The sequence below is a fragment of the Kogia breviceps genome, chromosome 13, assembly GCF_026419965.1.
Source record: "Kogia breviceps isolate mKogBre1 chromosome 13, mKogBre1 haplotype 1, whole genome shotgun sequence".
NCBI lineage: Eukaryota > Metazoa > Chordata > Mammalia > Artiodactyla > Physeteridae > Kogia > Kogia breviceps.
Window position 1 is genome coordinate 65233628 of NC_081322.1, and position 13606 is coordinate 65247233.

Here is a 13606-nt window from a genome sequence, read left to right on the forward strand (position 1 = left end):
CTCCACTGGGATGCTATTTGCAGCCCCTTTGAAGGGGTACACAATAGTCATTCATGGTAACTTGGGGCCTTGAGAAAAAGACACTGACTTTCTTTTATTCTGTTTTTCCACGTTCTCTCTTTTACCACTCTGTAGCCCTGAGGAATGACTTGGACGTCAGTTGTTCTTTGACTACTTGAAGAGAAGACAGATTCTATTTAACGTTAGAGATGAAGAAACGGTTAGAATTTTGACATAGTAATTATCTAGACTGCCAAAACAAAATACGAATTCTTTAGAATTTATCAAAACAGTATGTTGAGAGTCTTTTTACTTTTTAGAGTAAATATGACACAAGGGGTAGCTTTAGAACAAGCTAATGTTACTAGGATTCAGGCAGGTGCAACTGGTACAGTTCAGTAGTACATAAATGTCTCAAACAAATGTACTCTAGACCGGAAACTTAAGTTACAAAATATAGTCAATATTACAATTAATACAGGTAAGTAAAAACCATTGCTCTCAGATTCTGCACACTTTAAAAAAACCCCATAAACTTTATACAATAATCAAAATCACGCATTTCTACTCAAATTATTAGGGCATGTTACAAACACACATAAGCCTAAAAAGTTATTGTCACATTTTGGTTTTGTTCCAGTGATGCACAGTCACATGACATGTTCTATCCATTTCGTGTGAAATAAACATTTGGCTGAAGTGCTATAGCTGCTGAATTAACAATATTTCCATAAAAATGTTCAGACTAAAATAATCCCAAACACTGCAGTGTTTAGGATTATTTTGAGAGTCCTTACAAAGAGTCCTTATGAATCATAGAAATAGAAGCAGTTAGGAAATTTCAGTGTATTTTGTCTGTTTTGTTTTTTTTTTAACACGAGTAAACAAATACTGGATTTAAAGTGCAGCTTCTTTCTCCTCTCCCTTCGATTCTCCCTCGCCTAGAAGATCAGGTCTGCATTTGTTTTTAGAATCTCCACGGAAAGTTGGAAACAAATTGAGCGACAGTCAGGTCTGTTTGTCGCGAAAGTCAGTGATGGCTTTCCACAGTGTACACAGCATCCCTCCCCTGTTTAAAGACACAAGAACATGGTGAAGAGATCACTTCATTTGAAACAGTGCCCTTGAAATATGAAAGTGACTCCTTAGCTTTCAGTGGCTCTTATCAGAACATGAAGATCCCAAAGTCTTATCACTCATTATGTATTCATTTTGTGTAGATTTTCTCCTCATCCCTCCATGCCTTTCCTTTCCACTCCCACAGACTACCAGGGCCCAAAGCATCATTTTAGACTTTCTGCACTTTTGAAATGTGTCTTTCTAGAGGTGGGTCAGAGTACTAGTTATGTATGTGCTTGGCCTGATGGAAAAAAAAAATTATTATAAGAACTGTATCAGATTATAGCAGGTATTTGGATGGCAAATCAGTACCTCATTCTGATATTTCTATTAAGCATGACACAATCATGAACCAAATTAGAGCATTTGTTTATGGCAGCTTTAGAATATCTGTATGGTCTTAATCTGATGTGTTATCAAGAAAAGTCTTCCAGCTGACTTTGCATTTACTGATATAGACACATTGCTTATTAGAGCTCCCAATAATAGCCTGCTACAACTAACTCAGGTTTCTTAGAGCAGCTGAGAACTGGAGAGCTTTACCCAGGACTGTAGAGCTAGTTAGAGCTAGGCAGCGACCCAGGATGGAAGGGACCCAGGCTTCTTGATCTCAGCCCAGTGCTCTTTCCATCATGATGAGACTGAACAGAAAGAAAAGTGGTACCTTAGTCTCAGGCATTTTAAATCGTCACGTGTAACATAGTAGAGAACATCTGCTAGTGAATAATCCTCAGCCAAAAACTGTGGAGAAAGTAAAATATGTACAAAAGTAAGATGTGTTATGTACTTTCAATAAGTAGCAAACTATCCATAATGTAAACATTGGCAATAATGAAAAAAAAATCTAAAAGGAAATCCACTAAAGACACAATCTTCTGGAGTTGCTGGAAAACAGTTCCCCCTATTACAAAGAAATACATCCATATGTCTTCCAGGAGCATAAAGATTACAAGCATCACAGAATTTCTGATTGGTCTTCTGATGAATAGATAAGACTTGCTTGTAATTACACCTGCTGCTTATAAGATAATTTTTTTTTTTTTGCGGTATGCGGGCCTCTCACTGTTGTGGCCTCTCCCGTTGCGGAGCACAGGCTCCGGACGCACAGGCCCAGCGGCCATGGCTCACGGGCTCAGTCGCTCCGCGGCATGTGGGACCTTCCCGGACCAGGGCACGAACCCGTGTCTCCTGCATCGGCAGGCGGATTCTCAACCACTGCGCCACCAGGGAAGCCCTAAGATAATGTTTTTATTTAGGGTTTACTGCTTTGTAGCTTTGTTTTTCTCCAGTGGAATAAAAAGTGTTGCTTACACTTAATTTCTGATAAAAGGTACTTTCCAATACTTACTACAAAATCAGAGTCCTGAATTTACGTGAAGCTTTTAATTCTAAATCTTTTAAGAAGGACAGTGATTTAGTGGATCGTCAATTACTACTCCTTAATTTTGATTTGAACCTAAGTTAGAGGGAAAAATATTTTGATGAACTTGATTGGATACATTATTTCCCACAGGCAAGACAGTCCCTTAACTTTATTTAATTTGTTATGCAGATTTCTAAGGAGACCCTAAATTTTATTTAGTGGTCCAATAAATTATCAAGTCAAGAGAAATACATCTTTATTCTTAGTTGTTTAAAAAATGTAAATATAAAACTGAAATCAATGTAATATTGTACTGAGGCCCTTTCTATAAAATCATAAAAATATAACCTCTTACTATGTATATATGTGTGTACATATTATGTAATCTTAAAACATAAAGAAATGCTATTCATGCTGACTACAAAAGCTCCCTATAGGTAGCAGAGATGAATTAGGTTCTTATAGACATAATATAGTTTATATAGAAAGTGTCTGTTTCTGCTAAAAGTTCAGGAACTAGTCTAGTTTATTAAGTAGCAATAAATAGCTGCTGCCCAGTGGAGTCTAAGAATGTCACAAGAGAATTAAAAAGTTAACAAACAAGAGAAAGAATTAGAAACAGAAGAACTTTTTTCTTTCAGCTCTGTCTTGATTTTTCCTACTCTTTATTTTCAACGCAAAAACATAAAAATCCTTAGGAGTTCTGGACCACAGAGCTTTCACCTGCCTCTGCACATTCGGCACCTCTACCCCAAATAGTTTACCCTTCTCATCTGCCCCCCTCCCCAGAACATCCACACAGATAGTGTATTCCTACATACTCCTTTAGACTTCAGCTCACTGGTCATCTCAGAAAACCTTCCCCAGCTTCTCCCTCCCTCTGTCTCGTAACACTTGATAACCTTTCCTTCACAGAATTGACCAGGACATAATTACACTTGTATCTATGGGATTATTTGATCATCATCTGCCTACCCTGGTCTGTGAGGGCAGGGTTGGGTCTGCATTTCTCACCAGTGTACCCCCTGTGCCTAGCACATAGTAGGCACTCAACATTATGCAACAAAGTGAAAGAATGCTTGTCCCACAGAATGTTTTCTTTACCCGACTTATAGTGTCTTCATCAGCTCCATTTTCTCTCAGCCATTCAGTAAGTTCAGAATCTTCAGTATTTGTGCCAGGAGAATTCAGGTGACACACAGGCAACCCAGGAATATCTAGAACAGCATTGAGAGGAGGGAAGGACGTTCTTAGCTTCAGCTAACAGAGGTCATCTGAGACCCTCCTGGTCAACATTCATTGATATTTTAAAAGATTTTTCTCTATCAGAGTATAATTAATAGAAACCATTGAGATTGGTAGTCTACATGATAATATAAATAAAACTCTTTAACACTGCTTAATATACTAGTAAATGGAGAGTCAGTAACAATAATTAATGATACTCCCACCTAATAGTTTCATATCAATTTTATAGCTTCTTAGAATAAAATGGTACACCAAAATTGTACTGTGTTTTTCATGCAACAAAGATGAGCATAATTAGCAGAGAGCCATATAATTATAATAATCTCTTTTTCTACTATTTGCAATAATATGGAAGGACCATATATCTGAACAAAAAAATATGAACTTTATTTTCCTCTAAACAGGCTAAATAAGATTGTCTAAAAATTATCTTTCATACCCAATTTCTCACAGAATAGATTTCTTCCAAGTTCCATCTAACTTTTTACAAAAATTGAGATAAAATTGACATATAACATTGTATTAGTTTAAGGTGTATCCAATTTATGACTTTTTATTACTGTATCTTGATTCTGTTTAAGCCTTGTCAAGTTATAAGGGGGGTGGGAACACTAGAAAACACGGAATACAAATGCAAAATGACAAAAAATATTATTTTATTCTAGTAATTTCATTGTGAAATCTTAAAAAGAAATAAGGACAAAAAAATGGAGAGCCCTACTTACTTCAATAATACATTATCTCAGGAAACGGTGATTATGAATCACCTTATTTTTACTGCACTTATAAGAAATGATAGCTTGCTACAATTAAGAACCGGATTTTTTTAAGGCAACTTCTGCCTGTAGTTGTGGTACAAGTGACAGATGCTGATTAAGCCATGACATAAAGCTACCTGTTGGCTTTCTAGCTCTTTGTGGCAGCCTGGTTGAACAGTAGTATTACTTTAAAATTTTCTGCTATTCACCTATTGGTTGGGACTTAAGCTTCAGGTGTTTAATTTCTTGGTCTTTTTCTTCAATAGCTTGATGAAGGAGTGCTTGTAATTCTTTCTCTTTCTGAACCAATTCTTCCAGTAATCTGCGGAAGGAAATTATATTGGTTGACAGGATAATAAAGCTAGAGCAGCCACAGAGAGATCTTCTAGACAAGGGCTTCTCAAGCTGTTACGAACACAGACGCCGCTGGGATTTTATTAAAATGCAGATTCTGATCCAGCAGCCTGGGGCTGGGGAGCGTTAGGGGAGGGACCTCTGAGCTTCTGCATTTCTAATGAGCTCCTGGCTGACACTCCTGTCGTTGGTCCACAGACCCCCAAGTTGAGCAGCAAAGGTCTAGAAGGCTTGTTTCCAGACAAGATTTTAAAACTTCCATCCCCAGGACTTCCCTGGTGGCGCAGTGGTTGAGAGTCCGCCTGCCGATGCAGGGGACGCGGGTTCGTGCCCCGGTCCGGGAGGATCCCACGTGCCGCGGAGCGGCTGGGCCCGTGAGCCATGGTCGCTGAGCCTGCGCGTCCGGAGCCTGTGCTCCGCAACGGGAGAGGCCGCAACAATGAGAGCCCCGCGTACCGCAAAAAAAAAAAAAAATTCCATCCCCAGTTGTCTGCCAGACTCTTCAGAGATGTTGTCCTGTTTCTTTTTATGACCATAAATGGCAAAAAAGGTTATATATGATATTAACAGACCTATATTTTGCATGTATGGCCCCTCATCAAAAACAGTTGGTCAGGGGGCTTCCCTGGTGGTGCAGTGATTGAGAGTCCGCCTGCCGATGTAGGGGACGCCGGTTCGTGCCCCGGCCCGGGAAGATCCCACGTGCCGCGGAGCGGCTGGGCCCGTGAGCCATGGCCGCTGAGCCTGCGCGTCCGGAGCCTGTGCTCAGCAACGGGAGAGGCCACAGCGGTGAGAGACCCGCGTACCGCAAAAAAAAAAAAAAAAAAAAAAAAAAAAAAAAAAAAAAACAGTTGGTCAATATGGGTAATACAATAGGCAATGCAAAGCAGAAAGGCAGATACTTTTTCTAAACTATGAAAATTTGAGAAGTAACTATAGGTGAGGTCACCTATAGTACCTGGCATATAAGAAATCCTCAGTAAATGTTAATGGTGGTTGCTTCGGTTGTGGTTGTTACTGTTATTTCTCTCCTTCTAAGGGGAGCAGTGAAGAGGGTAAAAGGATAGCTGTGTTCCTGGTACATTCAGTTCCTAGCTGGCACCTGATGCATTCTCCAAAGAAACAAGGAGAAATATTATTACACATAGTTCTTACCCAGGAAAGGTTCACTATACACCTGAGAGCCAAGTGGTAACGCACTCACCATTCCCAGCACAGTTTTCTGGGAAAACATTCCAGGTTGTGAGGAGAGATGTCCTGATTTTTTCGAAAACTATCTTCGAGTAACTTGGATTCAGAATTATAATAATTTAAGATACATAATTATTTATAAGATCATCAAGGTACATTGTTGCATGCCCTATAGCTCTTAGCAAGCTGTATTTATTTTACTTTCTGAGTATTGACAGATTTAACTGAGGACCAGATTCCATTCCAAAAGTTTGTTTCTACTTCAGCTGACATGGTCTGAAGGCAGCCCAGCCCCACAGAAGACAGCCCTGGGCTTGTATCCTGGTTCAGCCACCCACTTCCTGTGTTAACCTTGACAAATGACTTAACGCCTCTGGCCTTCGGTTTTCTCATTTGTAAAAAGGAAAAGTAGAACTTCCTGAAAGGATAACTGTGAACACTAAATGAGACAGTATAGGTAAAGTGCCAAGCACAGTGCCTGGCCTTTAAGAAGGGCTGTTCTGTTCCCTGCTGAGGCCTCAGGCCCCGGAAAAGAGGCCAGCCAGGGCTTAATAGGGTTTGTTTCCCTGACCCCCCCAGGCTCCACCCCTTTTCCACACAACAGAGACACGTGAGGCCATTAGGTACGAGAAAGGGTCACAGTAGAGTAGGTAGCAGAGGTGAGACAAAAGGAAAACGCAATGAGAGGCAGACAGAGAAAGTGGTTCCAGGAAGACAGCTTGTTTAAAGACAACTGCACAACTGCAGAGCAAACAGTGCACAATTAGGTGGATTAAGCAGTAGGAACTGAAAGCAAGAGGGAAGCAGAGGATTAAGGGAGACTTTTATCTACTCTAATACGAATGATATTCAAAGCAATGGATAGCAAGCTCATTATGAATTTTTTTAAGTTGGCAATTTTTTGGTCTGGTATATATTTTTGTCTTTCTTGCTAATTTACATGTATGGAATAGTGACAGCATATTCTTATTGTTTTTCTCAAAGAACACAAGTGAAATTTTCTAGAATTTAACCCATGTTTACCCAGACTATATATTTCCTTTTTATCTTAAAAGCCAGAACTTAACATTGGAAGCAAAGCATTGACAGGCCACCTCATTTGTCTCAAATCCAGCTCTCAAAATTATTTATTTTAAGGGCATATCCATCCAGTCCATCAGTTTTATTTTTACTTTGTCTTCAGTTAGTAGGGAAATCCTTTGAAGCCAAGGCAAATGACTGCCTCTCTGTTCCAGAGAAGTTTTGGCAAGGATCGGCCATGAGATCAATTTTTTTAACTCAGATGGGTGCGGGTGAGGAGCTGGGTTGGTGGGTAATTCCAGAATTGCAGGAAAGAGCAATTAGATAACCAGTCAGCTCCTCCTGAGTTAGATTTTAACTACCTCTGCAGTACTGTCCCAACTCCTTGTGTGAAGCAAATTATTGTCAGAACATTTTCTGTAAGCATATACTTTAAGTAATGCATACATTCTAAAGCTATTTTGTTATTTTCTGCCATTTAGTATTATTGATGAGCCAATCATCAAGAGCTGGATAAACGTGATGTATCTTTATCAGTGACTATCCTAAATATAAGCTTAAGATTTCTAGCCCGAGGGTTTACAAGCTTTCCTAAAAACACACTAACATTTCCTCAATTTATTTTGCAATATACGTACATCTATATAGCAAGGAATATTCCACTGAAAACTACAAGGACTAATATAGACATGACCAGCCCCTTATCAGCACTTGGACAGAAGAAGCTGGCCTTTCTTTAAATCCTAAGTAAAGTGAATGTTGTACCTGGTCTCACTTTTCTGGGGCTGATGGAGGAGCTGTGGGAGATCTTACTAGAAAAAGAAAAAAGGAGGCCAACAACCATATAGATTTCACAGATACATGTGTAAATACACAGAGAAAAAACAAATGAGGGGGCCCTTGTAGGAAGTGTTAACAACATACTCATGTAGTAAAGAAATGTGGTCAGTCTTGCGGGCAGACATGGGAAGCAAGCCCTCAGCTAGCTTAGAAGCTCAGAAAAGAGATGTGAAGACCTGAAGAAAGCAGCTGGAGAAAGGCAGCCCCCAGGGACTACAGATGGATCAAGCCTGGTGGACAGATGGCGGGGACGGGGTGTAAGTCAGGGTAACGTAAATGGACTGAGGAGAGAAGGAAAAGACTGCACTCAGGAGAGACACATTCTAGTGACATAAGCCAGGATACGTAGACAGAAGGTTCAGGGGCCAGAGGAGCAAATGCACCAGCTCGCTGGTAAATAAAGTCGCTCTACTGTCTGGAAGGCATGGGCAGAGCAGGGCTGGGTGGCTGGACCCAAACAGTTATGAGTGCACTTTCCTCCTCCAAGGATCAGAGAAGGGTATGAAAAAACAACTCCAGGACCGAGCAACAGACAGTAAACTGAAGAGAAGTGACTGAAGTCGACAGCTACTATAATGGACGGAGCGTCCTAATGGGACTATTACTTGAGAAGAGCAGGAAAAGAGGGACACGAAGACTTTGATGAAGTCAGAAAAGGCTCCCGTTCTTTTCCACTAAGTAAGAGAGATGAGAAGTAAAGAGCTGGGTTTCAGAGAACAAGACTGGGATAAGGAAGTTAGAAAGCCACTTTCCCTTTATTCAGAAAGATTTCTGTATGTAAATCATAGAGGAGATGTATGGATTTACTTAATCATGCAACTAAAATTCATGTTTCTAAACATAGGATGAGGTTTGTACTACTCATACAAGCTTGGTATTCAAGCTTATCAAAAACCTGAACTTATGACTAAAAATAACATGGTTTTATCTCCCTGGTGAACAACTCAGATTTTCAACTAAGGTTGCTAAATATTTGAACAACATTTATTGATTCACTCCAAAAAAAAAAAGTTTTCCCTGTCAAAACCCAAAGTCATAAAGTCAGTTGCCCACATGTCAACTGTAACCAGCACAGGAAGCTATAAATCATAAAGATTCAGACCTTGAACTGTGCCAACATCTGTGAAGAACAGGAAATATTTACTGTTCACTTAATAACCTGATCATGTGGGTTCTGTGTTATCAAACTCTCAAAGAAAAATTAAAGTCCAGATATGACACAGCATAATAAAAATAAAGTAGAATCACAAATGTGGTCAACAGATCATCCTTTCAAGGTTCTAAAATGAAAAGCTTTTGAAGCATTAATTTTATCTCCTCAAGAACAGAGAGCTCTTCCTCTCCTGAAAGAACCTGATATTCCAAATCACAGGCTCTCAAGAACAGACTCTCTGCCTGTCTTTCAGCTATCTGTTGGATGGTACACACTGCTCTGAGTCTGCATCCCAGAGAGTCTATGAGGTTACAACTAAGTTACACTGAAAACCTCAGTGCACTTGGAGATAAAGCAGTGATCAAAGAAGAGCTGCTGAAGGACTGAACTGGTAGAAGCAGAAAACGTATTTGACTAAAGAGACTAATAAATCTCTCGTTTTAATGAATAAAGCATTAAATCAAGTTTATATGAATGGGATAAAGGAATAATATTTTGTATATTCTGCGGACCAATCTTTAAAGCAGACCCCAAACACATCCACTTATATAAAAGTAAGAAAAAAGAAACCCACCCATGTCAGAATAGGACTTACCTATTTGTTTCTATTTTCATCCTTCCAAGCTGTACATTCAGCGACCGGTGGGCACTCTGGGAGTCATGGGATACAGTAGAGCTGAGTGTGCTCACCCCTGAGGTGGCCACAGCATCTTCAAGGACCACATGAGGTCTTCGGACAGTTTGATTTGAAGGCTGTTCTTCATGGTCATCTTCTGCATCCAAGTCTTCTTGATCGGCGGTATCACTCTCAGATGCAAGGCTAAAATGTGGCCTCAGTTCTGTTAAGCATATGATCAACAACACTGTTAATGAAGTAAGAATGATTGCCTTAATTTCTTAAGACACGAATGTCATCTCCCCTGCTATGAGGAAGAGATGTATTCCCAACTGCTTTTCCAAAAGTGATGATGGATTTCTGCACATTACTTCAGATTTGTTTTTCCAGTGAATTTGCAAAATTCACAAGATGTATAAACTCAGAATGATCTAATTCAAACAGAAGAGAAACTTCCACACTGCGCATAAGGTATGTGGGAAATATGTTAAAATCAGACAGCAATTATGTAAAAACCTGTTAAGAATATAAAAATTTGTTTACACAACTAAAATTCATATTTTCAATTATATAATATCTGGCAACTATTAACTCACTTAGAAATGAGGACATTGAGATAGAGAGAGATTGTATAAACAAAAGTAAGAACACAGAATGCTTTTTGCTTGTAACATTCAAAATGTAAGGCGGGGGGCGTGTACTGAAAATGCCACACAATGCTTATATTCACTCTAGAAGACTGTCTGCTTTTGACTATTGGGTTAATTTTTGGTGTGTGTCCTACCCTAACCTGCTGACTAACCACTGAAATCTAAAGTGTAAAAGTCACAAGTCTCCAGCTTAAAAACACTATATGACGAGTTCACCTGCATGTCACTTCAGAACTGGGATGATACCTTCCCATGGGAAAAACTATTATAAATTGTGACTGGGTTCTCAAAATGGCCCCCCGAAAGGAATTACATTCATAATTTAAGTGAAATCAGGGTAGCAGAAATACTAGGTCTTGGTTCCATATGCTATGACACATGGAACTTTTTTTTTTTTGAATGAAAGATTCTTTAAATTCTATAGTCCTTTACAACTTTCAAAAGTTTCACACACATGATTTTATATAATCCCATAATAACCCTTATTTTCCCTCTACCCTCGTATTGCCCCTCCCCACTTCCCTCTCCCCACTGGTAAACACTTGTTTGTTCTCTGTATCAGTGAGTCTGCTTCTTTTTTGTTTTATTCACTAGTTTGTTGTCTTTTGTAGATTCCACATATAAGTGATAATCAGATTTGTGGAAATTTTGTACTTGTCTTTCTCTGTCTGACTTATTTCACTTAGCATAATGCCCTCCAAGTCCATCCACGTTGCTGAAAATGGCAAATTATCATTCTTTTGTATGGCTGAGTAGTATTATACACACACACACACACACACACACACACACACACACACACACACACACATCTTCTTTAGCCATTCATCTGTTGATACCTTGGCAGTTGTAAATAACGCTGCTATGAACATTGGGATATATGTATCTTTTCAAATTACTGCTTTTGTTTCTTTTGGATATATCCCCAGGAGTGGAATTACTGGGTCATATGGTAGGTCAGTTTTTAGTTTTTTTCAGAAACATCCATACTGTTCTCCACAGTGGCTGCACCCATTTACATTCCCACCAACAGTGTAGGAGGGTTCCCTTTTCTGCACCTCCTCGCCAACATTTGTTATTTATGTTCTTTTTAATGACAGCCATTCTGACAGGTCTGAGGTGATGTCTCATTGTGGGGCACCTGGAACTTTCATTAGATCACAGAACCCACCGGGAATCTGATGAAAGTCAATGGAGATTCTCCCCAGAAGAGAAGCACATTCAAACAGCATTTTCCCTGGATTTCCTGAGGGCTCACTGACTCCCTGAAGCCTGTTCCGAGGGTCTGTGAACCACAGGTTAAGAGCCCCTGTGCTGGGGGAGGGCTCTTAAGTGGGAGTGATGCAAGACCCCTCCCACCACTCCAATATAGCCGTATGGCAACCAAAGGGCCTACCCATAGCCAAATCCTCCAGGTAACTTTTCTTTCTTTGCCTTACTGACCTGTGTATGGTATTCTCCTTTAAACCTCTGGCTGCTGCTTCTCTTTGTCAGAGCCTTTTTGTCTACTACCTGCCCCTTAAAAGCTGGAACCTGAATTCCATTCTTCAGTTTTATGTTTCTACTTACTCTCCATGGATGAGCTCATTAAAATCTATGAAGAGTAAGTACATGTGATGTGTGGACGACAATCTAGCCCTGATTCTGTTACATCCAATACCTCTAAATATTCCTGTGCAGGAATTCAACAATCTAAACAAGAACTCATCTTTTGCTCATAACAAAACCAGAGTGCCCTTTTTAGGGCCAGGTTTATGTAGTCCTGACTTCCTTTACCAATCTTCGTTTATTTTCAATTTTTTTTTTATCGTGGTGAAACAATGCATGACATAAAATGTACCATTTTAACCATTTCTAAGGGTACAGTTTAGTAGTGTTAAGTATGTTCACATTATTTTTCAACTAATCTCCAGAACTTCGTCATCTTGCAAAACTGAAACTCTATACTCATTCAACAATTCTGCATTCTCCCCTCCCTCCTGTGCTCGGCAACCACCTTTCTACTTTCTGTGTCTATGAATTTGACTGCTATTGATACCTCATGAAAGTGGAATCATGCAGTATTTGTCTTTTTGTGACTGGCTTATTTCACTTAGCATATGTCTTTAAGGTTTATGCATGTTGTAACATGTGTCAGAATTTCCTTCCTTTTCAAGGCTGAATAATATTCCATTGTATGGATATACCACGTTTTGTTTATCCATTCATCTATCATTGGACACTTGTGTTGCTTCTACCTCTTGGCTATTGTGAATAATGCTGCTATGGACTTGGGTGTGCAAATATCTCTTTGAGATCCTGCTTTCAATTTTTCTGAATATATACCCAGAAGAGGAATTGCTGGAACATATGTTAGTTCTATTTTTAATTTCTTGAGGAGCCACTACACTGTTTTCCATAGCGGCTGCACCATTTTACAGCCTCACCAATATTGCACAAAGGTTCTAATTTCTCCACATCCTCACCCTTTATCTCTTAAGGTTAACCAAACTCCACCTCTACACTGCTTTTTTTTTTTTTGCATTATCTCCTTTCTCCTTCCAAAATTCTATTTCCTAGATCATCTATAGTAGGTGTGACTCAAAATCAGGTGTTTAAGTTTTGTAAGCCTGGCACCTGGTATGGGGGTAAGACATATTAGTCTCTCAAAAAATGTTGGCAGAATGGAAGTCAACCTACTAGGATTATTTGTATTTATAAGGGAACAAAACAGTTAAAAAAAATCTTACTTTAAAAATAATTTAAGAGAGTTCAATTCTATATTAAATTAGAGCAAGAGTAGGCCTTTTAAATTTTCTAAATTTTTTCTCATGGTCTCTAAACTGAAATTTTCAAAACAGTTTGAAAGCTTTATTATCCTTCTGAATATAATCTCACTTTGGGGGAAGGAAAATTTCTGATATTTATTATTACATTTAAATGTTCCCTTACATTCCCCTAACTCTGTACACTTTAAATTATCATCTATTATAATTTTACTTATGTGCAAGTGACTAAAAATTTTTCTCAATAATTAGAAAAAAATAGAAAATTGTAGGGACTTTCCTGGTGGTGCAGTGGTTAAGAATCCGCCTGCCAATGCAAGGGACATGGGTTCAATTCCTGGTCTGGGAAGATCCCATGTGCCACAGGCAACTAAGCCTGTGTGCCACAACTACTGAGCCTGGGCTCTAGAGCCTGCAAGCCACAACTACTGAGCCCGTGTGCCACAAGTACTGAAGGCCTGCGCACCTAGAGCCCGTGCTCTGCAACAAGAGAAGCCACTGCAATGAGAAACCCACACACCGCAACAAA

The 13606-nt window shown here is 39.4% G+C and overlaps 1 protein-coding gene across 2 annotated transcripts in view; it reads right to left on the reverse strand.

The window, feature by feature from the left end:
• Window positions 1-280: 280 nt before the first annotated feature.
• The window catches only part of MAP3K5 (mitogen-activated protein kinase kinase kinase 5), a 222076-nt gene continuing 208750 nt past the window's right edge, over window positions 281-13606 (reverse strand). For both annotated transcript variants that reach the window (XM_059083975.2, XM_059083977.2), the window contains 5 exons: window positions 9642-9885; window positions 4698-4810; window positions 3587-3699; window positions 1784-1860; window positions 281-1069 (listed from right to left, as the gene is read on the reverse strand). In XM_059083975.2, the coding sequence (XP_058939958.1) occupies window positions 1009-1069; window positions 1784-1860; window positions 3587-3699; window positions 4698-4810; window positions 9642-9885 (608 nt within the window). In that variant the 3' untranslated portion in view covers window positions 281-1008. The remainder of the gene's footprint in view (window positions 1070-1783; window positions 1861-3586; window positions 3700-4697; window positions 4811-9641; window positions 9886-13606) is intronic.